The 27,310-nt window shown below is 42.4% G+C and overlaps 1 protein-coding gene across 2 annotated transcripts in view; it reads left to right on the top strand.

Moving 5' to 3' along the window:
- The window catches only part of SAMC1 (S-adenosylmethionine carrier 1), a 205,286-nt gene that overhangs the window by 55,548 nt on the left and 122,428 nt on the right, over positions 1 to 27,310 (top strand). For both annotated transcript variants that reach the window (XM_090017641.1, XM_090017642.1), the window contains exons 3-5: positions 952 to 1,059; positions 1,253 to 1,339; positions 3,801 to 3,873. In XM_090017641.1, the coding sequence (XP_089873767.1) occupies positions 952 to 1,059; positions 1,253 to 1,339; positions 3,801 to 3,873 (268 nt within the window). The remainder of the gene's footprint in view (positions 1 to 951; positions 1,060 to 1,252; positions 1,340 to 3,800; positions 3,874 to 27,310) is intronic.

Below are 27,310 nucleotides of genomic sequence, written 5' to 3'. Positions count from 1 at the left end.
GCTAAATGTGAACTCCCAGGAATATGCTTGAGGTGTTCAAGGAGAAAGACCTCAAGATGCACTTAGTCTACAATTGTAATCTCCATCTTGTTGGCTCTTTACCATTGGGATGAGTGAGAATCATCTAATGTAATCACCATCTCATCCTGAGTGATTTCTCATTGCTTAGAATCTTCGATGTAATTCTTTCCATCTTGAGAGTTAATACATAATTTTATTTTTCTTTAAAAAAAAAAAGAGATTTGATACTTAAGATGCCTCCTGTCTTCATTAGGAGTCAACCCAGGTCTAAATTGCAACTTTTCCTCCCTATTGTTAGTTCTAAGGGTAGGCATGCTTAGTACTAGTCTATTCTAGTTGAGAGAAAGCTCAACATGGTTCACTGATTCAACATCTTAGTGTCAATAAGCTGGTAAACCATGTCTAGGTTCATCCTGAAACAATCATTGGTTAAAAAAAAGGTTTGAAACCTATGTCACATAGGTGCGGGTGCAAGTGCAGATGCAGTGATTCGGCACTTTAAAAAAACTTGGGTGCGGGGAGGGTATATATATAATTTTGAACAGTTTTAAGTTAACACTACGTGTATGTGTGTGCATTTATGTATTTATATACATAATATAGATATAACTGGACTTGGTTAGGGTTAACCAAATCTACTTTTGGACAAAAATAAACCTCAGTGTGGTTGACTTCACCTTACACAAAGGAAGCTGTGTCCAAGTGTCACACCCACATGGGTGCGGGTGCGGTGCCTTGTTAGAAGAGTCCGTGTGACATAGATTGAAACACTTATATATCAGTTAAGGTCATCCAAAGATGCCAAAATAGGATTTGTTTTGTATTAATGGCTTTGACTTGATTCAATTGTAGAAGTGCAGGTTTCTGCTTGTTCACTCTTCTTTGGAAATTTGTATTTGCTTTCTTGATAAGTTATGTCTTACTATGCAGATTCACTCCAAGTGAAAACATGCAACTCTCATTCTGAGTCAATGAAGTCAGTGGCCTTAGTAACTATGACAGATGAGAATCCATTTGACTTCTTTCGTGCATTGTATGGTAAGCTCTACAGGCTGCCAACACATTTATGTAAACAGCTTCCTTTTTGGACTTGAAAGCTATTTGGTTATGTGTATATAAGAATCCATTTTTTATGTTAAGTTATTCTTTTTTGTCTGGAAATGATGTCATTTCCCAAATACTACTCACACACAACAAATGAAGAAAGGATATTGTTTTTCTGATATTGCAGAGGGTGTCATAGCAGGAGGTACTGCTGGTGTGGTGGTTGAAGCTGCTCTTTACCCCATTGATACAATTAAAACCAGGCTGCAGGCAGGTTCTACATTAAGTCATATCATGCAGTTATTCCATTTTACATCCATACCTTATCTCATTTATATTGCTCTGAACCAAAATTCAGAAGTAGCCATTATCCTTCGAATGTATATATGTAGATGATCTTATGATGTTGCTTTATTGGGAGAGAGCGAGAAAAGCAAATTGAGATGTTAAGATTTTCTTGATCCATATAAAGTGGGAAGCCTTATAGAAGTGAAGTAGGAGCTTCCTCATTTGTTAAGTAAAAATAGTGAAAGTTATCTTGGTATACGAATTGCCATTACAATCCAAGACTAGGTATATTCTTGATCTACAAGAAACATACACCCATACAATAATACTGGGAATCTACAAAGAATTTTCTTATTTTATCTACTATACGATTGCACAATTAGGTTTGCTACATATGTGGAATAAATATCATTACACTAATGTACATCTTAAATTAAGGAAACATTCATTATTTGTTGATGCCATAGTAATTAGTAAATATCAGTTGATCTTAGTGATAAAAATCTATAAATCATGTTTCATGTGTGCATGTATACTTTCTACCATGAAAAGAAAAAATTTAAGAACTTCTGCCTCTATTTACCTTTTAAAACTGGCTATATAAAAGGTTCTTGGCTTTTAAGAAGTGCAAATATAAGTCAAAATTATATAAAAAAATTGTTGAATTCCATAAAATGGTTCAGACTCAATTTGAGAGAAACTAAGTTTTTCAAACTCACAAAGGGAGAGAATTTAATAGCTTGAAGCTTGCTGCGTATTTGAGACATCATGGGATTAAACATCTCAAAGTGTGTCCCAAGACACCCGAACAGAATGAGCTTGCTGAATGCAAGCACAAATCTATTACTGAGTTGGGGATTACCATGATTTTTCATGATCGTCTTCCTACTCATTTTTTGATAGAAGCCTTTATCACATCTGCTTGGTTAATCAACATAATCCCAACAACATTGAGAATGAGGTCTTTGTTTGAGATTATTTTTTAGAAAAAATCAGACTATTCATGTCTTAGGGATTTTGGCTACAGGTGCTTCCCTCATCTTAATGATTACAATAGAATAAGTTTGAGCCTAAATCAAAATCATACATTTTTCTAGGTTATAGTGAATAACATAAATGATATAGATGTCTATATCCTCCAATCGGTCGAGTTTTTCTATCAAGGCATGTTTTTGATGAAAGTGTTTTTTCTTATGATAAGCCTGTTGTTTTGTTTTCTAAGGCTCAAAATGATGAGTTTACAAGTTTTTATGAATAAGAGTTGTTGAACAGTGGGACTGTTCATATGGATCAATCAAGCGATATACCAAATCTTGATTTGGGTCATTTCATTCGTTCTCACAACTCTTGGTTCTTGACCCATATGGTTCTATCCCAGTTCTTCAAAAATGGAGCCTAACATCCCATCCGCAAGTCCCACTACACCCGCTCTAATGGAGCAATAAATCAATACATCAATTCTATCAAAAATTAAAAGAACAAAAGAAATTGGGTCTGACTTTCGGTCATAACACCAGTCAATGGTTCCAAGTTAGTTTTTGTTAGTCAGTAGTAAAACAATAGAAACATGAGTTTTTAAATTTATTTTAATTACAGGAAACATAATCACACGTACCACTAAGACCCAGTTGAATTGGGAAATTGCCGTTCTCTCTTCATAGGGATTAGAATTCCTTCAAACTTTTCCCTTAAGTGGAAGTGAAATTCTGATGCATGGAAATTGCAATTTCTCTATCCTTGAAAGTATTTTTCTCATCACTTTGGAAGCAGGCATAGAAGAAACCTTCCGAGAATATGTAGGCACTTCCAGTAACCGTGGTTTCATCAGATATTTTGACAGTACTGGACAACATATGCCAGAAATTTTCACTAGTACAGTTGGATGGCACTGTCATTTAGGATATTAGATATTTTGGACACCATTTCTATAGGTTTCTGGATGAGCTGTATTCAGAATCCTAGTGGAATTACACTTTGGTCTATGGTTCCCACAGCTAGGTTTTTGATAACCTGTGTATGTGAAATATAGTACAAATCTATTGATGTGAATTATTCTGCACGACCAATCAGGGTGCTTATAATTTCATCTTTGTCTTAGGTGCTCATGAAATGCTCATATTGAATCGAGGAAGAAAACATAAAAGGCTATTTGTGGTTATTTGCTAGTCAATTAATGGCTCTCCCTTAATTATTTCTATATATTACTTGCAGTTTTCTTTTGAATTTACTTGCAGTTTTCATATTTTGTCGATTCTAGTTCAAACCAGTGTTCTTATTCTGATTTAGCTGATAATGTTTTGTTATTCACTGTGGTTGTCTTGCTGAATACCTGGTTGTATAAATGTCCTACTTATTTTTCCTTTTTGTCAGCTGCTTCTTTATTTGTGTCATATTGGTCTTGTCAGAATATTGATCAGTTATGCTTTTTGTAACCACTTTACAGGCAGCTCGGGGTGGTGGTAAGATTATTTTGAAGGGCCTATATGCTGGATTGGGTGGCAATCTTGCTGGTGTCTTGCCGTGAGTACCTCTTACAAGCTGCAAAGAAGGCTTGCATCAGAATATCTGTATTGAACATAGATGAGAGCAAGAAGAAGCAATAAGGGAGAAAAGTTTCAATAGAACATTAGTTTTCAATAGGGTTACAACAAACTAATAAAAGGGAGGGGGGGGGGCGACCCCCATAGAGCCCACTACAAGACAAAGGCTACTGGAGTAGTGGGCATATGCTAGGTAGATTACAAAAATGCCCCTAATCTGGAATATATGTACAAATAGATACATTTGAGGGTATTACACACAAAGGAAATATAGCATTTCCTCAACACTCCCGCTCAAGCTTGAGGTGATGAGAAAACAATCAACCCAAGCTTGAACAAAAATGATTGGAAAGCCTTCAAAGGTAATTGTTTTGTAAAACAATCACATATCAGGTTGAGTCCCAATGTATACCAAAGACATATCTCCATCTAGATATGCTTGACGAGTAAAGTGACAATCTATCTCAATGTGCTTAGTCCTCTCATAAAATTCTGGATTTTTGGCGATATGAATAGCACTCTGATTGTCACAATTCAAAGTAGTTACCGTGTCTATGTTTACTCCCATGTCCACCTCAACCAAATGATTTCTGCAGTTACTTGAGCCATTGCACGGTATTCTGCCTCGGTAGTGGACAAAGCAATCCTTTGTTGCTTATTGCTTTTCATGATATTAATGATTCTCTTAGAAACACACATAACCCTGAGGTAAAATGCCTATCCTTAGAGGCTCCACCAAAATCTGCATCACAATATGCTTTCAACTCCAACGATATAGCAGAAATGAACAATCCATAATGCATGGTACACCTAACATATCTGGTAATCTTCATAACTGCTGCCAAATGAGATGACCTAGAGGCACTCATGAACTATTGTAAAACCCAGTTAAAAAAAAAAGATCGGACCCGGGTCGGGTCTAGACCCGACCCGGATCCAACCCGTGCCCAGCTCCTCGAAAAGGGTTTTCGGAGGGGCTGGCAGCCCAAAGAAGGGGGGGATCACCGGCGACACAGGGGGCGGGCCCTGTGTGCGCCCCCTCCTTTTAAAAGGGCGAGAGGGGAGAGGGGAGGGCTTACGAGCCTCTCCCCCAATCCCCCGACTCTCTCTCATCTCTCGTCTCTCCCCCCTCTGTCTCTACTCTCTCTCCCCTCGACTCCATCTCTCTCTCATTGCCGATGCCGGCGAGCCCCTCTTCGGCAACCACTCTCCGGCAAGCTCCTTTCACAACAGCCACTCCCCGACGACCTCCCTTCTCTCCGGCAACCTCAGGTGAGTACCCTCCCTCTCATTGTCTCCTCTCCCGATCACGGTAGGCAGGGGCCAAAAGCCCCTGCGACTCTCTCTCTGTTTACCTTCCGGCAGGGGGCCATCGGCCCCTGCCCCTCTTCTTTTCAAAAATCTAGCAGGGGCCGATGGCCCCTGCCTCCTCTGGGAAAGCCGCAAGGGGCGTTTGGCCCCTGCGCTCCCTCTCTCTCTGCTCGTTTCCTTGGCAGGGGGCATCGGCCCCTGCCCCTTTCTTTTAAAATCTGGCAGGAGCCGAAGGCTCCTGCCCCTCCCTTCTTTAAAACCCAACAAGGGCCTTCTAAGGCCCTTGCCCCTCTTTTTGAAGACCCAACAGGGGTCGAAGGCCCCTGCCCCTCTTACTTTTATCACGGCAAGGGCCGATGGCCCCTGCCCTTCTTTAAAATATCCGGCAGGGATGGCCCCTGCACCTGTCTCCTTGGGCGGCATGGGTCATTGGACCCTACCCCGTTCTTTTTTATAACTGTAGGGGCCGATGACCCCAGCATTGAGTTGCGGAGAAATCGAGTCTTCTCTCTATCCTTATTCGTTTTATGCATGCTAATATCGTACTCTTGCAGTGTTACGCAACGGAGCCCGTTCGTGCCCCGCGAACTAAACCAACGATCACCTACGCTCGTAGACGACTTCTTCCTCGCAATACCCCAAGGTAGGAGAAGTTGCACAAGGACTTAAATAATTAAATCAAGCTTAAATAATTAAAGATTGAAAGGACTTAATGACATATTTATATACATATACGTATATAAGTACGTTTTTAATTCAAGGACGCGGTTTCACGATCCTTGTCCTTTGCTTTCGCATTTCCTGTTTCTGTTTGCCGTCGCGCTTTGCGCCCAGGCTTTTGTTTTCGTATTTACTACTTACTGTCTTTTAATTCAAGGACGCGGTTTCGCGATCCTTGTCATTTGCTTTCGCATTTCCTGTTTCTTTTTGCCGTCGCGCTTTGCGCCCAAGCTTTTGCTTTCGTATTTACTATTTACTGTCTTTTAATTCATGGACGCGGTTTCGCGATCCTTGTCCTTTGCTTTCGCATTTCCTATTTCTGTTTGCCATCGCGCTTCGTGCCCAGACTCTTGCTTTTTGCATTATTGTCTTTCGTTTTTGCCTTGCCATCGACTTAGTGTATTCGGGAGGAATACCTTTTCCACTATTTTACCTGATATGTTTTGGAAAAATCCTTGATCTGGGACAAGATCAAGTTGTTGGGCGATGGGTTCTTTTATGAAGCCCATTCACCAAGACCAGTGTCGAGACTTGCGTAGCACCCAGACACTGCATCATCGGATGCGAGATTCGAGAAAATCACATGCCATATGTAGGCAAGTTGTTGATTGTTTCGAAAGATTTAGAATGTTAAAATAACTTTTTAAAACATTATATCTTTGCGAAAAATACTCTTGAGGCTCCTATTAAGGACCTATATCTCTTTCCTCGTAGTGTACTCTTGAACATGCGAGGCATGCTAATACTACGACGATTGAATGAGATGGTCATATGACCTCGATTAGTGCTTTGTGCACATTGTTGAAAACACATATAAAAAAATTGGGATCGCCTTCATAGGCAAGATGCTCGTTTTGGTCTAATGGACCAAAGCATGAAGAATGAGGCAACGACTAAGAAACCCCGTCGCGCTCAATTCAACCTGGCTTCGTCAAGAGAGAGGACGAATGGTACAAGCTCCGATATACAGACCATTTATGGCTTTTTACGGGCAAAAGACCTGTCTTCCTCAGTCATTGGAGGTTAGGGGGGATTGAGGCTACAATAGTTAGCCTAACACTTCTGCAGAAGTTGGATGCATCCCTATCAGGCCTTGGGGACTTACTCTCTCGACCATCGGTCGTCTTCATAGGAATAGGATTCAGTCAGACAACTGAGGTATCTTAAAATACTTAACATAATGAACACTCGACTTGGTCTCGACTGTTTTGACTCACGTGCCATGTATGTACCCGCATAGCCGGTTAACAAGTAATAACTAAATTGAGCATGCTCACCCTTTCAGTTTGTTGTACTTAGCTTGTTTCTCCAGTTTATCTGTTTAATTTGCTCGTTACTACCTGCTGCATAAATTATTTATGCCTAATTTAGTTCTTTCTGTTTTTGTGCTCACCTACTAGTTTTTCGCAAAACTAACCCATTTCATGGGTACAGGTGACGAATAGGTGCATCACAGGCGATGACGCGACTGCGAGATGACTCAGGATCCACTATTTCTGCTCGTAGTTCTTCTCCTGGACATTTTGGTTTTTGTTATAATTTCCCTGGAGGAAATCCAAATTTTGTACAAGCCAAACACTTTCTTTTAATAGAAGAAATGGTTTCCTAAGTATTATTGCGGATCGTCCATGGTAAATCTTTGTTCTCTCGCTAATGTGCCTAAAGTTGTCAAACTTGTCATTTTTTCTTTTAAAGAAATCGTTTTCGCTGATTTTAAAAATTAACTCTGTAAAGAAAAGAATTTTTTCAACTATTTCAAAGGAATTTAGAAAGTTTGAAATTTTGGGACGTTACAACTTGGTATCAGAGCAGTTGAAAACAGTGATTCTTGGTCATCGAGCATCCGCATCGCGCTGTAAGTAACTTAATTTCTCTCTTTTCTATACTGTTAGGCTAGAGCATACCTTACATGAGTGTTTGGGGTTTTCTTATTTAAAAAAAATGAACCCTTCGGATGATTCGAGATTGGGACGCAGAAGAGGCGCACGAAGAACGCGTTGTCGTTCAGTTAGGGTAGAAGCTCTGTGGTAGGAAGACATGAGCGTTCGACTACCGGTTCAGAATGTTGGACTAGCAGGCCACCTCCTCCCACTTTTGTGGATTCATGGGGCTTTACAATTCCGGATGCCTACCAAGAACCGCTAGCCACGACGTGGGCAACAGTGCACTTTCGGGAAGGTGGTCGCGTGCCAAATCATGTTTTACATAATCGGTGCGCTTCTCTGGAATCTTCTGAAGCAGAATCTCCCTGGCAAGCCCAGATGGAATGCGAATTCTGTGGTGAAGAAGGTCACACAATGAATAATTGTCAACTCAGGAAAGCATACGATAGAAAGGCATCTGCCGCACAAGATCTGGAAGACACAACGTCCTCGGTATAGGGTACTTTAGACACACCAACGTGTGATGGACAGATATTACCCCAAGAGGGTGCTCAGGGCGTCGCTCCACCCACTTATATGCCTTCTCCCAACTCACCAATATACACACCAACCCCAGACTCACCGTAGTACATATAAGATACTCCGGTGAACACTCCGGCTTCACCGCTGTACATATCGGATTCTCCGGTGTACACACCGGCTTCACCGCAGTACATACCGGATTCTCCGGTGTACACTCCGGCTTCGCCGCCCTATGCGCCAAATGCCTCGCCACATTACACCCCCACAACTCCTCTTCAGAGGCAAGGAGTCCCGAATGAAGATTTCCATCCTTTTCCCCTTCTGCGTGGGTTAAGGCGCACGGGTATTGCAAGAGAGTGCTTGAAAAATTACTCTCATCATCCCTAAAAAGGAGATAAAACGCGCTGGTTTTTGTACTCGTAATCGGTTTGTGTTTTGCTATTGTAAGTAACCTCTTGTACCAACACTGTTGGGATTTTGTAATCTCTATTACTCGAAAATACGATAACCTTTTTGATATTATTCTTTTCCTCCAAGTATTGACTTACGTATCATCTGGTTATTTTAAGGATGGTTCGAGGTTCGAACGAAGGTTCGTCTGACGAATGGTCAGATCAACAAGGATTCATCATGGATTCCCTGAGCGCATTGGCTATCGCCATGCGAAATCAAGTGCACAACCAAGTACCTACCCCAGAACCAAGCCACCATGCGACAGTATCATATGAAAAGTTTTTAAAGCTCGATCCTCCAACCTTCACAGGCAAGCTTGACCCCGATGCAGCTGAGAACTGGATATTGGAAGTGGAGCGAGTATTCCAAGTTTTGATAGTCCCAGACGACAAGAAGATACTTTATGGTACTTTCAGGCTTTTGGGTGCCGCCCGCCACTGGTGGGACACGACCCGGAACATACAGTTCCCGACAACTCCATTTATTCCTTGGGAGACCTTCAAAAGAGCTTTCTTGGAGAACTATTTCCCTCTTCATGCAAGGGAGAGGAAAAAGGTGGAATTCTTGGAACTTTGCCAAGGCACGTCAAGTCTGGTAGATTACATCTCCAAATTTCAGGAGTTGGAGCGATATTGCCCCAACTTATTCGAAGATGATCGCGAGCGGGTGGGGAAATTCATCCGCGGATTGAAGGAAGGACTCAGACCAAGCGTCCTTAACAGCATGCCATCAACTCTCTCCGCAGCCGTTGCTGCAGCCACTCTCCTGATCGAGGATTGGGAGCGCTCCAAGAGCACCCAAAGCAAGAAGCCACCCGTTGCGGGTAGCGATCAAAAGAAATATCCCTCTCGCGGTCGAACCAAGCGACTGTCCTTTTTTGTAAACAAGGAAGGTGGAAGAAAGCAATATCCTTCTTCAAAACGTCAACGACCTCAGGGCAACCCTCCCGCCCGGCAGTAGGCGGGCGATGTCTACCCCAAATGCGGATGACCTCGCCCAGGGCAGACATGCCCTGTAAAATCCCATTTAAAAAAAAAAAAAAAAACTGTTTGGACCCGGGCCGGGTCGGGTCCGGACCCGACCCGGGCCCCTTTTTATTTTTAGGGTTTTGCGTAACCCGACGCAGGGTCCCGAGCGCCGCACTCCCCCCCCCCTTCTCCCCCTTCTCTTGCGGGAGGATTTGGGAAACCCACCAGGGGTTTCCCCTTCCGGTGCCCCCCTTCGCCTTTAAGAGAGAGGTCGGAGGGCGAGGGGAGTCTCGCCTCCCTCTCGCAGCCCTCTCGAGCTTCCTCCCCCGCGCCGGTCTCCTTCCCTGCTGCGCCCGCCGCCGACGCCGGCCCCCACTCCCAGGTATGCTCCTCCCTCTTCTCTTCTCCTCCCTCTTCTCTTCCTCGCCGCCCTTCCTGTCACCTCGTCGGGAGGCCGGCCGACGGCTCACAGCCGCTGCCGCGGCCTCCCACCGCCTCCCTGTGCCATCGGAGCCGATAGGTGGCTTACGCAGCCCCTGTCGTCCCCGCCTCTCGCTGGGGATCGCCGGAGTGCAGGCAGGGGTCCGGTGTCCCCTGCGGCACCCCCCCCCTCCTTTTTTTTTTTGTTTTTGCTGCCACCTTGTGGCTTTCGGCAGGGGCTGGCCCCCTCCTGCCGTCCTGTGTTGTCGGCAGGGGTTGGCCCCTTGCCGACCTGTGTTGTCGGCAGGGGCTCAGCCCCTGCCACCTCGTACTGTCGGCAGGGGTGGCCCCTTGCCGACCTGTGCTGTCGGCAGGGGTGGCCCCTTGCCGACCTGTGCCTCCGGCAGGGGCTGGCCCCCTACCATCCTGTGCTGTCGGCAGGGGTGGCCCCTTGCCGACCTGTGCTGTCGGCAGGGGTGGCCCCTTGCCGATCTGTGCTGTCGGCAGGGGTTGGCCCTGCCGACCTGTGTTTTCGGCAGGGGCTGGCCCCCTGCCATCCATTGCTGTCGGCAGGGGCTCAGCCCCTGCCACTGTGTGCCGTTGGCAGGGGCTCAGCCCCTGCCACTTGGTGGCCGTCGGCAGGGGTGACCCCCTGCCGCTGCGCTATGTTTAGGCAGGGGCTTGTTCCCCCACCGCGTGTCTGTTTTCGGCCAGCAGGGGCACACCTCTGCTGCCTCTCTTTTTCCTATAGACAGGATTGTCCTTCTTTTGCTCCGCATTATTATTAACATAGCACTGTTGCAGACCTCGCATCGGACCCTCGCTCTGGCTCCGCGGCCCGAGCCTCGTATCATCTACACGCGTAGACGCACGCAGCTGCAAGACATCCCGAGGTAGGGGAAAGTCGCACGAATAGTATGTATGAACAAAATAAAATAAGACTTCTGAGATAGAATAGTTGTTTTGCATACTTGTGTATCTGAAGAAATATTGACTGGTCAAAGTTACTCTTTGTGATTCTTTTGAAATTGCATAATGTAAATTCTTTGGGTAGACTCATCAAGTAGTTTAATTGGCATGCCTGTTTACGTGTAGGATTACTTAACTGATAATTGTCTATTTTGCATGATTACTCCTTTGAGACTGCATACTTAAGGTAGACTTTGTGAATAGACTCAGAATGCACTGCAATTGCTATTGTAATCGAACCTTAAGGCAGGTACGATATGAATTTTATGTAAGATCATGGAGTGTATTGAAGTATGAAATTTACACTTTATTGGTTTTGATGTGATAATATCGGCCTTCACGGGCCAAATTGCTCAGAAAAGCAAAACATGTCATGTAGGAAACAAAAGAGTCATAAACCATTATGTTGCCTCTCATCGTAATTGTACCTCTAGGAAGGTACGATCGTACTTTTGGACAAGTACGTCCCATGTGGGTTACGATGATGGGATGATGAGGTTGTGGCAACCTCGATGAGTGCAATTAGCAAAATGCTGAGATCACATAAAATGGTGATTATTTCGCCTTCACAGGCAAGATGCTCGAGTGGGTCTAATGGACCAGAGCATGTAGGATGGGACGACGGTTAAGAAACCCCCGTCGTACTCATCCGATCTTCACGGTTCATCAAGGGAGAGGATGGAAGGTACAAAGACTCCGATGGACAGGTTGTTAATGAAATGAAATGGGGATCTTCGAAACACGAGCTTTGATTAACAAGAGCAAGTGTCAAGAATGACACTAAAGCATAACCCTTAAAAAGGGTATAATTGAAAACAAAATAAAAATAAAAATGTATTCTTTATTGAGATGAAAAACCAATTGCTTAAGAAGCATTGGAGTAAAATACAAGAGGGGCTGCACCCCTTTATATACACAGTTGAAAGAGGACTCAATAGAGCTGTTGGGCACAGTCCAACAGCTCTATTTAGAGCTGTTGGAATGTGTCAGTCCAACAGCTCTATTAAGAGCTGTTGGACTGTGTCAGTCCAACAGCTCTATTGCTAGTCAAGTCTGGACAGGACTTGACTAGCAACAATCATTCTAGTTCAAACTGAACTAGATGACATAAAGACAAAAAATAAAAATAAAGGAAAAAAAATACAGAAAAGAAAGAAATTAAAAATGTATTTATATCTATATATAATAATATAATATTATTATATATACATATATGTACAGTTTTACATTTTAACACTCCCCCTCAAACTTACGGTACAATGAGCGAAAGTTTGTCTAAGAGAAAGTGAAATCGGGGAGCAGCGAGAGGCTTTGTAAAGAGGTCTGCTAACTGATATTCTGAAGTGACATATGGCAGATCAATTATCCCTTGTAGATATTCCTCTCTGACGTAGTGACAATCCATTTCGATGTGTTTAGTGCGTTCGTGGAATGTTCTGTTACTGGCAATGTAGATCGCACTTTTGTTGTCACAATACATTTGTGAAGCCTGTGTTGCTTCAACTCCCATGTCAGCAAGCAGTCGTCGGAGCCAAACTACTTCCATGGTCGTGGTTGCCATGGCTCTGTATTCAGCTTCGGTGGATGAGAGAGATACCTTCTGCTGCTTTTTACACCTCCACGAGATTAATGATTCCCCTAAAAAGACACAAAAGCCAGTGGTTGAGTGTCTGTTATTGGGATCACCTCCCCAATCAGCATCAGTATATGCAATTAAATCAAGAGAAGAGGAGGAAGATAAGAAAAGTCCTCGTGAAAGAGAGGACTTGATGTATCTGATAATACGCATGACTGCTCCCATATGAACAGAAGTAGGAGCATGTTGAAATTGACTTGCTGTATGAACAACATGTGCTATATCTGGTCTGGTAATGGATAGATAGGAAAGTGCCCCGACAAGCTGTCTGTAAGGAGTAGGGTCTGCAAGAAGTTCTCCATCATCAATCTTCATTTTAACATTAACAACTTCTGGAGTGTCAACTTTCTTATCATCAGTAATACCAGACCTGAAAACAATATCAAAAGCAAATTTAGTCTGAGATAATAAATATCCTCTAGGAGAATAAGCAACTTCAATGCCTAAAAAATATCTCAACAAGCCCAAATCAGTCATTTCAAAATGAGATTTAAGAAGTGTTTTGATTGTTTCAACTCCCTGTTTATCGCTTCCGGTGATGATCATATCATCCACATAGAGAAGAAGCACAATGATCCCTGCATCAGAATTCTTAATAAACAAAGCAGTGTCAGTTAAACAGAATTGAAAACCAATATCAATCATAACACGACTAAACCTATCATACCAAGCTTTTGGTGCTTGTTTAAGTCCATAAAGAGCTTTTTCTAAGCGAAGGACTTTACCCTTAGGAATACTTAGACCAGGAGGGGGTTCCATATATACTTCTTCAACTAGCTTTCCATTTAAAAAAGCATTTTTGACATCCATTTGAAAAATAGACCATTTTTTGATAGAAGCTAAGGCAATTAAGGTTCGGACAGTAGTCATACGAGCCACCGGAGCAAAGGTTTCTTCATAATCAATCCCATATTCTTGGGCATAACCTTTGGCTACTAAACGGGCTTTATATCTTTCAAGAGTACCATCACTCTTGGTTTTAATTTTATAAACCCATCGACATCCTATAGTTTTCTTCCCTGGAGGAAGATCTTGAATATTCCATGTAGAAGCCTTTTCAAGTGCATCTAATTCAACTTTCATGGCTTCTATCCATTTGATATTATTTTTTGCTTGAAAATATGTGGATGGTTCTTCATATGAGTGAATTAATGCAATAACTGCCCTATATGTGGGTGAGAAAGACTCGTATGATACAAACTTTTTTGGAGGCCTCGAGATTCGGGATGATTGTCTAGTTGGAATGTTAGAATATTTCTCAAGTGCACATGGAGTATTAGACTCTTGTCGCCTGGAATATTGAATACTAGTATCTCTATGAACTTCTTCATTTTCAACATTAAGATCAATAATTCTTGGATCATCATCAAAGTTACAATCAAGGTCATATTCATCAGATGTTGATGTTAGATCTAGCAAAAAGGAGTACTCAGTGACGTCTTTTAATTTTCTAAAATCAAAGAAGCTCTCCTTTTCAAGAAAGGAAACATTTCTAGACACATATAGTTTATTATTTTTGAAGTCAAAACATCTATAACCTTTCTGGTTTTCAGCATATCCTAAAAAGGCACAAGGAATCGCACGAGGGGAAAGTTTATCATTTTTGTCAGTAAATATGAAACATTTGCACCCAAATATTCTTAATCTAGAGTAGTCTGGAGAAATGTTCATAAGTTTTTCAATGGGAGTGATATTTTGTAACGAAGAAGATGGCATCCTATTAATGAGATAGGTGGCAGTTAAGGCAGCTTCTGCCCAAAAGTCTTTAGGGACTTGATTTGCTATTAATAAAGTTCTAGTGGTTTCTATAATATGGCGATGTTTTCGTTCTGCCAGTCCATTTTGTTGAGGTGTATAAGGACAAGATCTTTGATGTGTGATGCCATGCAATTTAAGATAATTTTGAAAATCTGTGGATAAAAACTCTCCCCCTGAATCTGTGCGAAAAATAGTAATATCATTTTGAAATTTGTTTTTAACCATATTATGAAAAGTTTGAAAGTATGAAAATACTTCAGACTTATGTTTGAGAAAGTACATCCACGTATGTCGGGAGAAATCATCGACAAAAATAACATAGTAAACAAATCCTCCTTTAGAAATTACTGGTGCAGGACCCCAAACATCCGAGTGTATTAATTCAAGTGGTCTTGAAGAGAAAAAGGTTCTGTTCTGAAATGGTAATCTTTTCATTTTGCCGAGAATACAATCTTTACAATCAAATGATTCAGAGTTACAAAATTTCCCTAGATTTGGAAAATGTTGGATTTTGGCTATATGTGGGTGACCAAGTCTCTTATGCCACAGTTCCAACTCTATTTTTTGAATATTATAACAAAAAGCTTTCTTCGGCATTTCCAAAAAATCCATGTAATAGAGTCCTCCTTCTCTATGGCCTTCCCCAATCAGCTTGCCTGACTGGCGATCCTGTATCCAACAACCATGAGAAGAAAAAGAAATATTACACCCATAATCAGAAATTTGAGATACAGATAAAAGATTTAAATTTAATTTGGGAACATGTCTAATTTCTTGAATAATTTTTTTTTTTTGTTTTATAAATTTTTTCAAAATCTCCTATTCCTTCTATTTCAAGAGAAGTCCCATCAGCAGTAAAGACCTTTGACACACTTGTTTTATTTTTAACACATTTGGATAGACTTTGATTATTTGGGGTCATATGAAAAGATGCACCGGAGTCAAGAAGCCAAGCAATTTTACCTAAATCAGAAAAAGATGAGGCTGCAGCGCCGGTTGAAGCTTCAGATGAGGAAGAGGCACCTTTGATGAGAGGCTGAAGGATCTCCATTAGTTGGGCCAGGGAAACTGGTGCATCCTGATCTTTAGGCTCCGATCCAGCAATTGCAGCTCTTTTTTCTCTCAGCTCCCTAAGTTTGGGACATTGTGGCTTGTAGTGTCCCGGTTCATGACAGTGATGACAAATAACTTTCTTCTTATCATAGTCACCATTTTGTCGGTTAAAGTGAGGAGGCCTATATGATCGAACATGATTCCCTGGTCTAGACACGGCTAAAACGGAATCATCTTCAATTTTTAAAGAACCTTTCCGGAGACGATTTTCTTCCATTGTTAACTCTTCAATAGTTTCAACAATAGAAGGAATTTTTCCCCGGTGAAGTAGGGCCGATTTAGTGGTTTCAAATTCCGGCCTTAATCCAGTGATAAACTGGTAAAAATGTTCAACATCGAGTTGTTTCTGACGAAGCTCGATGTCTTCGGCACAATGCCACTTTGGTTCTAAAAGGGAAAGTTCTTCCCAAAGTTCGGACAACCCATTGTAATATTCACGAATAGTTTTGTCTCCTTGTGTCATCATTCGAACTTTTTCTTGGAGGTTGCACACGTGTGCAATATCTTTAAGGGAATACATATTCTTAAGGTATTCCCATGCCTTATCGGCATGATCAAATTTGGCAAGACTTGAGCATTTTTTAATGTCAACGCTATTGATAAGCCATGACATTATCTTCGCATGAGATATTCTCCATTCTTTCCATTTCTTCTCGTATGAGGCAATAGCCTTGATTTTCTCTTCTTCCGATAGAGGGACGTCTTTATCTCCCTCCTTTTTAGTAAGAGATAGCTTAGGTTCCGAATCGGAACCATCCACAATCCCCCATAAGCCTTTTCCCCATATATGGTGCTTCATGATTGAAGCCCATGTTACATAGTTCATATCGCTTAGTTTCATAGGCATGATGGTGACTTTATCATTGTCATCCATCGATTACAAGGAGAGAAAGAATAGGGATAGAAGAGAAACAAGAAGGAAAATGAGAAAAAAAAAAAAAAAACAATACAACAAGATGTGAAATCTTCTCCAATGAAGTGATAAAACACTTCTCTTCAAGTGGCGAACACTTTTGCAAACGGGCACGGAAACCGAGGCAGCTTTTCCTCAAGATTTAGTACTTCCGCGGCTTTGATACCATGAAATGAAATGGGGATCTTCGAAACACGAGCTTTGATTAACAAGAGCAAGTGTCAAGAATGACACTAAAGCATAACCCTTAAAAAGGGTATAATTGAAAACAAAATAAAAATAAAAATGTATTCTTTATTGAGATGAAAAACCAATTGCTTAAGAAGCATTGGAGTAAAATACAAGAGTGGCTGCACCCCTTTATATACACAGCTGAAAGAGGACTCAATAGAGCTGTTGGGCACAGTCCAACAGCTCTATTTAGAGCTGTTGGAATGTGTCAGTCCAACACCTCTATTAAGAGCTGTTGGACTGTGTCAGTCCAACACCTCTATTGCTAGTCAAGTCTGGACAGGACTTGACTAGCAACAGTCATTCTAGTTCAAACTGAACTAGATGACATAAAGACAAAAAATAAAAATAAAGGAAAAAAAATACAGAAAAGAAAGAAATTAAAAATGTATTTATATCTATATATAATAATATAATATTATTATATATACATATATGTACAGTTTTACATTTTAACAGTTAACAACCACCCCACGAGCAAAAGACTCGGTTTTCCCCAGTCATCGGAGTTAGGGGAATTGGGATTACCATAAATTATCCTAGGTGGTAACTCACAGGCACTTCTGCAGAAGTTGGATGCATCCATGGGCCACGAATGCCTTTGGGGATTTACTCTCTTGGTCACTGACCGTCTCCTTAGGAGCGGACTCAGTCAACCATCCGGGTTAATGAAAACACCTGACATAATAAACCCCCGGATTGGTCTCGGCTGTTTCTACGTTTCGCGTCTGTGCGTACCCACAGGCCAGTTAATATCAGAACTTAAATAATATATTCATGAATAGATATGGATGACTGAGACTTACACTGTTTCTCTTTGCACTTATTACATTTGCTAGAATAGACTACAACTGCTTTAATTGCTTAAATATCATAATTGCTTATCTCATGAATGTCCTGTTTTATTTTCATTCTACTTATCTGTTCGTGCACCTACTAGTTTGTTATGAAACTGACCCATTTCATGGGCAGGTGAGGAGTAGGACTTCACTGGCGGCCGATGGCGTGATGCAACGTGGATCAAGATTCATTTCCTTTCTACTGGCGGATTGGCTCTGGGACTTTTTTGGAGTTTTTCTTAGATTTATTGAACTTTGGAAATAAAAGACCCATTTTGTAATAAACTGCAGATTTTAATCGATTGCCTTATTTCTTAAATTTCTTTAAGATGTTGTACATGTGAATGATGGTTTTTCAGCTAACGTACTCAGGATTGTTGACTTGTGTCCCTTTCTAAATGTCTTCCGCTGTTGTTTTTTAAATAATAAACTTTAAATCTTTGAAAGGTTTTTCGATAAGGTTTTCGAAATCACAAGTCGAAATTTTGGGGCGTTACATGCCCACTTATTACACGCGGATGCCTGTACTATGGCAAGATGGGCCACTTCGCACGCGAGTGCCGCAAGAAGGCGGTTGACGACCTCAGACGGAATGGTGGAGCACCTCTGCTCCCCCGACCACCGCCGCTGCCGCAACAACAACAACATTCTTACCAGGCACAACAACCACAGTCCAGCGGCCAGAAGAAAGCACCGGGACGCGTTTACACTGCCACAGTCGAACAACTGACCAAAGGCGAGCTTGTGCAATGTACCATCTTGATTGCTAATCAAGCAGCTTTCGTACTCTTTGATTGCGGTGCCACTCATTCTTTTATTTCTGTAAAATTTGCCGAACTCTTGCACGTACCTGTAAGTTCGTTAGATAATGTTCTCAACGTCTATAACCCGATTGGGAAAAACACTATTTGTGCGACCTACGTGCCAGCTTTGGACGTGGTCTTGGTGGATTGACATTTGCCGGCCTGCGCTATCCTTCTAGATATGGCCGAATTTGACGCCATCCTAGGCATGGATTGGCTGCATAAGTACCATGCCAAAATCTTTTGCCATGAAAGCAAGATTGTGTTGTCTCCACCAGGGATGCCTAAGGTGGAATTCAAGTTCGCGAAGGCAGTTCGTGCAAGCAAGATGATTTCTTCACTAAAGGCACAAAATTACCTGAGAAGGGGATGCACTGTCTTTTTAGTCAGTGTCGTCCAGTCCGAGCCGCCGCAAGTTTCAATCAGAGATCTGGAGAAGGTTCGGGATTTTTCGGACGTCTTCCCAGAGGAACTGCCAGAACTTCCCCCACCACGAGAGGTTGAATTCAACATCGAGTTGCTGCCGGGTATTGCGCCAATTTCTAAAGCTCCATACCGTATGGTGCCAGCCGAGCTCGAGGAGCTCAAGAAGCAGTTACAAGAGTTGATGGATTTAGGATTCATCCGCTCTAGTGTCTCGCCTTGGGGAGCTCCTGTTTTATTCGTTAAAAAGAAAGACAGATCATTGCGGTTGTGCATCGACTATCGAATGCTCAACCAAGCCACGATAAAGAATAATTATCCGTTACCGCGTATCGAAGATCTGTTCGATCAACTGCGGAATGCCAAGATTTTCTCAAAGATCGACCTTAGGTCAGGATACCATCAACTCAGAATTAGAGGAGATGATATCTCCAAGACGGCTTTTCGAACCAGGTATGGGCATTTCGAGTTTACTGTCATGCCTTTCGGACTCTCCAACGCACCTGCAACCTTTATGGACCTCATGAACCGTGTGTTCAAACCCTTTTTGGACACCTTCGTGATCGTGTTCATCGATGACATTCTGGTGTACTCTGAAGCATGAAATCAACATTGTGAACATTTAATCATCATTTTGGAAACCTTGCGAAAGGAGCGTTTGTTCGCTAAATTATCTAAAAGCGAGTTTTGGCTCAAGGAGGTTATGTTTTTAGGTCATGTTATATCCGAGAAAGGAGTGTCTGTGGATCCTGCAAAGGTGAAAGTCGTACTAAGCTGGCAGCAGCCGAAGAGCGTTCGGGACATCAAAAGTTTTCTTGGCTTAGCTGGATACAACAACAACAACAACAACAACTACGCCTTCATCCCAAAACAATTGGGGTCAGCGATATGAACCAAAAAAGAAATTCATTTTGGGTCTTCCACATGAATCCTTTTCCTCCAATCATTTCTATCCAACGCCATGTCCTCGGTGAGGTTCAAAGCATTCATATCCTTTCCTATCATCTCCATCCAAGTCTTCCTAGGCCTACCCCGACCTCTTTTAACTAATATATTTTCCCATTTCTCCAACCTTCTAACTGGAGCATCATTAGGCCTTCGCCGAATATGTCCAAACCACCGTAAACGATTCTCTCGCATCTTATTTTCAATGGGTGCAACACCTACCTTCTTACGTATCTCTTCGTTCCGAATCTTATCTTTTATTGTATTTCCACACATCCATCTAAGCATCCGCATCTCAGCTACACTCATTTTTTGAATATGATGTCTCTTGGCAGCCCAACATTCCGTACATTGGCTTAGCTGGATATTATCGAAAATTTATCCAGGACTTTTCCAAAATCTCTTTACCTATGACAAAGCTGTTAAAGAATGAAACTAAGTTTATGTGGGATCATTCGTTCGAAAACAATTTTCAGTTGCTGAAAGAGCGACTTACTACTGCTCCTATCTTTGCCTTGCCTTCAGGACAAGGCGGCTTCGTGATCTATACCGACGCTTCTGGTACAGGCTTGGGCTGTGTCCTAATGCAGAATGGTAAGGTAATCGCCTACGCCTCGCGTCAACTTAAGATTCATGAGAAGATTTATCCGACTCATGACTTGGAATTAGCGGCTGTGGTGTTCGCATTGAAGATATGGCGACACTACTTGTACGGGGAACAATTCGAGACTTTTGCAGATCATAAGAGCCTCACGTACTTGTTTTCACAGAAGGAGATAAATATGAGGCAACGACGCTGGCTAGAATTTCTCAAGGATTACGATGTCACCCTTTCCTACCATCCAGGAAAGGCGAATGTGGTAGCTGATGCTATCAGCCGTAAGGCTTCTAGCGTTTCCGTCAACCTATTATACGTTGGTTGGAAGTTGATGGAGAATTTAGTCTCATGAAAACCGTTTGCAGTCTCGTCGAATTTTATCAGTCTTTCTAAGCTGATAGCTCAACCTGAGCTATTAGCCAAGATCCTTGCTGGGTAAAAGACTGATGCGCAATACGAGAAGCTGAAGGCTCGTACACAGCAGACCGATACTCCTTTCCGGCTTAAAGACGATGGAAGCATTTGGCTAAGAAATCGTCTTTGGGTCCCAGATGATCCTGTTTTGAGAGACGAGATTCCCGTAGAGGCCCATAAATCCAAATATACGATTCACTCGGGAGGCACGAAGATGTTCAAAGACTTGCAACGCAGATATTGGTGGAGCGGAATGAAGCGAGACGTGGCCGAATATATCTCTAAGTGTTTGACTTGCCAGTAAATTAAGATCGAGCATCAACGACTTGGCAGAGTGATGCAGCAGATGAAGATCCCACAATGGAAGTGGGAAAACATCACTATGGACTTTGTCGTCGGTTTGCCTAGGACACGAAGAAAGAACGATGCAATTTGGGTGATCGTTGACCGACTCACCAAATCAGCTCATTTCCTTCCTATCCGTATTAGTCAGTCTTTACACAGTTTGGCGGACCTCTACATTCGTGAGATTGTGAGGTTGCACGACGTTCCTGTATCTATCATCTCCGATCGCGATCCAAGATTTACCTCGAGGTTTTGGGGACAACTTCAAATCGCTTTGGGTACGAATTTAAAGTTCAGCACCGCTTTTCACCCTTAGACAGACGGACAGACTGAACGCACAATTCAGACTTTGGAGGACATGCTGCATGCATGCATGATGGACTGGAAGGGAGAATGGGATTTGCATACCAGTCTAGCCGAATTCGCGTACAACAACAATTATCACGCTAGCATCCGGATGGCCCCTTACGAGGCCTTGTATGGAAAGCCCTGTCGTTCGCCTCTCTACTGGGACGAGGTCGGCGAGCGAAGATTGGATTCTCCGGTAGTGCTACAACACTACACTCAGCAAATGCAGCTGATTCGGGAGCGACTCCGTACTGCCCAGAGCCGACAGAAAAGTTATGTGGATCGTCGTCGTCGAGAGCTCACCTTCTCGACGGGAGATATGGTTTTTGTTAAGGTATCTCGCACAAAGAGCGTATTTCGGTTCGGGAAAAAGGGAAAGTTAAGCCCTAGATTTGTCGGACCGTTCGAGATCCTGGAACGGATTGGTGAAGCAGCTTATCGTGTGACTTTACCTCCTCAGTACGCTCAGATCCATAATGTTTTTCACGTATCCATGCTTCAGAAATACGTTCACGACCCATCACACATCATCCATTATGATGATGCAGACATTCAAAAGGATTTGTCTTTCGAGGAAAGACCAGTCAAGATCGTTGATCGTCGAGATCAAGTGCTTAGATCAAAGACGATATCTCTTGTAAAGGTGCGTTGAAAGCACCATGCGATAGATGAATGTACTTGGGAGCCTGACTCTGATATTAGGGAGAAATACCCTGACTTGTACTTTGATCGATAAGTTCAATTTAATTTCGAGGACGAAATTATTTTAAGGAGGGTTGGATATAAAACCCAGTTAAAAAAAAAAGACCGGACCCGGGTCAGGTCCAGACCCGACCCGGATCCAACTCGTGCCCAGCCCCTCGAAAAGGGTTTTCGGAGGGGCTGGCAGCCCACAGAAGGGGGGATCACCGGCGACACAGGGGGCGGGCCTGTGTGCGCCCCCTCCTTTTAAAAGGTCGAGAGGGGAGAGGGGAGGGCTTACGAGCCTCTCCCTCGATCCCCCGACTCTCTCTCATCTCTCCCCCCTCTGTCTCTGCTCTCTCTCCCCTCGACTCCATCTCTCTCTCATTGCCGACGCCGGCGAGCCCCTCTTCGGCAACCACTCTTCGGCGAGCTCCCTTCACATCAACCACTCCCTGACGACCTCCCTTCTCTCCAACAACCTCAGGTGAGTACTCTCCCTCTCATTGTCTCCTCTCCCGATCACGGCAGGCAGGGGCCAAAAGCCCCTGCGACTCTCTCTGTTTACCTTCCGGTAGGGGGCCATCGGCCCCTGCCCCTCTTTTTTTCAAAAATCCAGTAGGTGCCGATGGCCCCTGCCTCCTCTTTGAAAGCCACAGGGGGCGTTTGGCCCCTGCGCTCCCTCTCTCTTTGCTCGTTTCCTTGGCAGGGGCCATCGGGCCCTGCCCCTCCCTTCTTTAAAACCCAGCAAGGGCTTCCTAAGGCCCTTGCCCCTCTTTTTGAAGACCCAGCAGGGGCCGAAGGCCCCTGCCCCTCTTACTTTTATCACGGTAGGGGCCGATGGCCCCTGCACCTGTCTCCTTTGGCGTCATGGGTCATTGGACCCTACCTCGTTCTTTTTCATAACTGTAGGGGCCGATGACCCCTGCATTGAGTTGCGGAGAAATCGAGTCTTCTCCCTATCCTTATTCGTTTTATGCATGCTAATATCGTACTCTTGCAGTGTTACGCAACGAAGCCCGTTCGCGCCCCGCGAACTAAACCAACGATCACCTACGCTCGTAGATGACTTCTTCCTCGCAATACCCCAAGGTAGGAGAAGTTGCACAAGGACTTAAATAATTAAATTAAGCTTAAATAATTAAAGATTGAAAGGACTTAATAACATATTTATATACATATACATATATAAGTACGTTTTTAATTCAAGGATGCGGTTTCACGATCCTTGTCCTTTGCTTTCGCATTTACTGTTTCTGTTTGCCGTCGCGCTTTGCGCCCAGGCTTTTGTTTTCGTATTTACTACTTACTGTCTTTTAATTAAAGGACGCGGTTTCGCGATCCTTGTCTTTTGCTTTCGCATTTACTGTTTCTGTTTGCCGTCGCGCTTTGCGCCCAGGCTTTTGATTTCGTATTTACTATTTACTGTGTTTTAATTCAAGGACGCGGTTTCACGATCTTTGTCCTTTGCTTTCGCATTTCCTGTTTCTGTTTCCCATCGCGCTTCGCGCCCAGGCTCTTGCTTTTCGCATTATTGTCTTTCATTTTTGCCTTGCCATCGACTCAGTGTATTCGGGAGGAATACATTTTCCACTATTTTACCCGATATGTTTTGGGAAAATCCTTGATCTGGGACAAGATCAAGTTGTTGGGCGATGGGTTCTTTTGCGAAGCCCATTCACCAAGACCAGTGTCGAGACTTGCGTAGCACCCAGACACTGCGTCATCGGATGTGAGATTCGAGAAAATCACATGCCATATGTAGGCAAGTTGTTGATCGTTTCGAAAGATTTATAATGTTAAAATAACTTTTTAAAACATTATATTTTTGCGAAACACACTTCTGAGGCTCCTATTAAGGACCTATATCCCTTTCCTCGTAGTGTACTCTTGAACATACGAGGCATGCTAGTACTACGACGATTGGATGAGATGGTCATATGACCTCGATTAGTGCTTTGTGTACATTGTTGAAAACACATATAAAAAAATGGGATCGCCTTCATAGGCAAGATGCTCGTTTTGGTCTAATGGACCAGAGCATGAAGAATGAGGCAACGACTAAGAAACCCCGTCGCGCTCAATTCAACCTGGCTTCGTCAAGAGAGAGGACGAATGGTACAAGCTCCGATATACAGACCATTTATGGCTTTTTACGGGCAAAAGACCTGTCTTTCTCAGTCATTGGAGGTTAGGGGGGATTGAGGCTACAATAGTTAGCCTAACACTTCTGCAGAAGTTGGATGCATCCCTATCAGGCCTTGGGGACTTACTCTCTCGACCATCGGTCGTCTTCATAGGAATAGGATTCAGTCAGACAACTGAGGTATCTTAAAATACTTAACATAATGAACACTCGGCTTGGTCTCGACTGTTTTGACTCACGTGCCATGTATGTACCCGCATAGCCGGTTAACAAGTAATAACTAAATTGAGCATGCTCACCCTTTCAGTTTGTTGTACTTAGCTTGTTTCTCCAGTTTATCTGCTTAATTTGCTCGTTACTACCTGCTGCATAAATTATTTATGCCTAATTTAGTTCTTTCTGTTTTTGTGCTCACCTACTAGTTTTTCGCAAAACTAACCCATTTCATGGGTACAGGTGACGAATAGGTGCATCACATGCGATGACGCGACTGCGAGATGACTTCAGGATCCACTGTTTCTGCTCGTAGTTCTTCTCCTGGACATTTTGGTTTTTGTTATAATTTCCCTGGAGGAAATCCAAATTTTGTACAAGCCAAACACTTTCTTTTAATAGAAGAAATGGTTTCCTAAGTATTATTGCGGATCGTCCATGGTAAATCTTTGTTCTTTCGCTAACGTGCCTAAAGTTGTCAAACTTGTCCTTTTTTCTTTTAAAGAAATCGTTTTCGCTGATTTTAAAAATTAACTCTGTAAAGAAAATGATTTTTTCAACTATTTCAAAGGAATTTAGAAAGTTTGAAATTTTGGGGCGTTACAACTAACTCACCACATAAACTGCAAATATAATATCTAGCTGCAAAATAGTCAAATAAATCAAACTCCCAACTAGATGCCTGTAAACTGTAGGATCATTGAGAAGTTCACCATCCGTATTCTTTAATTTGCACTTAGCTTCCATAGGAGTATTTACTTGCTTTGTATCATTTGCAAGTCTTTCCTTCCCAATTAATTCTGCTGCTGCTGCATATTTGTGTTGAGTCAACAAAAATCCTCTTTTGGAGTATGCAATTTCATGACTCAAAAAATAATTTAATTTTCCTAAATCTTTCATTTCCAAGTTTTGGCCTAATTGCATCTTTACTCTCACTATTATTGCCTTATCATCACCAACAATAATCATATCATCTCCGTAAAGCAAAAGAAGACACTAGCCTTTATCAGAGATGTCACAAACAAGGTTGGCTCATGGTAACTTTGTTTGAATTTCAAACTCACCATTGCAACACTGAATTTCTCAAACCAAGCCCTTGGTGCTTGTTTCAACCCATACAATGCTCTCTTCAGTGTACACACCCTGCCTTCCTTATCAACAATCCCTTGAGGCAGTTTCATATACACTTCTTCATCCAAATCCTCATTCAGAGAGACATTTTTCACATCCATTTGCCACAGTTCCCATCCCCTTGCTGCAACCACTGCTAGTAGGGTCCTAATAGTAGTCATGTAGGCCACAAGTTTAAAGCTTTCAACAAAGTCTATCCCATATTACTGACTATATCCCTTTGCTACAAGACGAACCTTATATCGTTCAATAGACCCATCTGCCTTAGTTTTGATCTTATACACCCACCCCCAATTACATTTTTCCTGGCTGGCAGTTCAACCAACTCCCATGCTTTCATTCTCTCCAAAGCCTCCAACTCTTTTATCATTGCCTTTTGCCACTCTAGATCTGACGCAACCTCAACATAGGATTTTGGTTCATTATAGGACTGAATCATAGCTAGAAATGCTTGATGAGTAGTAGAAAATGAATAATAGAAAACAAATCTAGAAGGAACAGGTCTAAAACTCCTATGCACCTGAGGAACGAGAGGGGACAAAGGTGCTGACTCATGAGTATCAGCTTGAAGGACATCAGGACTTGGCTCGGGCAAGGGCTCTTCCCATAAATCATGTTGCTCCAGAAAGGACTGTACAAGACCCTTTACTGGTCTTCTACTTTATGTGAGCCATTCCTTGTCATTCCTTTCATCTAAGCTCTCTGTCAAGGGCACCAAAACGGATAAAGTAAACTCAATCTTCTTTGATTCCTTTTGACCGTAGAATGGTACATGCTCCCAGAATTCTATATGCTTCGATGTCCACATTTTTCTACTTTCAGAATCAAAGCATTTATAGCTTTTTTGTCTTTCAAGATACTCTATAAAGCAACACTTTACTGCTTTGAGAGACAACTTATCTCTGAATTGCAACAAAGCATGTACTTCCAAATACCCTCAACATGTCATAATCGTGTTCTTTCCCAACCAGTCTCTTATGATGAAAGATCTTCCCAATTACCTTAGAAGGCATTTGATTTATCAAATATACATCTGTTCTCACTGTTTCTGCCCAAAATTCCTTAGGCTATCAGTTCTCTGGTAGTCTCCAATATATGCCTGTTCTTCCTCTCTGCTACTCCATTCTATACTGGAGTATAAGAACATGCACAATTCCTTTTTCAAGCATAAATTCTCGTGTCTCATTACTCATATTTTCTCTCACTAAGAGAATAAGGTTTTTACTTTTGCTGCAAACTGAGTCTCAATATACACATAGAATCTTTTTAAAATATTAGTGAACTCACTCCGATTTTTCATAAAATGAACTCATGTATATCTGGTAAAATCATCTATAAATGTCATAAAATACATGGATTTGCCTTTTCACACTACAGGAGAGAGACCCCATACATCAAAGTGGACTATTTTAAAAGGACTTGTAGACTCAATTTTCTTAAGATTGAACGAGAAAGGACGACTCTTAGACAACCTACAAACTCTCACAACACTTAACATCATTAGAGACTCCAAACTTACAAGAAGATCCAAGCAAACCAAAATATAACAAATACTGAAGTCTAGAACTTGACACATGACCCAACCGTTGATGCCACAACACTAAAGAATCTAAAACTTGCAGCACCAGCTCTAT

The sequence above is a fragment of the Nuphar pumila genome, chromosome 9, assembly GCF_984573655.1.
Source record: "Nuphar pumila chromosome 9, dmNupPumi1.hap1.1, whole genome shotgun sequence".
NCBI classification, from domain to species: Eukaryota; Viridiplantae; Streptophyta; class Magnoliopsida; order Nymphaeales; family Nymphaeaceae; genus Nuphar; species Nuphar pumila.
Note: the sequence above shows the minus strand (reverse complement) of the source record. Positions and strands in the feature narration are given on the sequence as shown.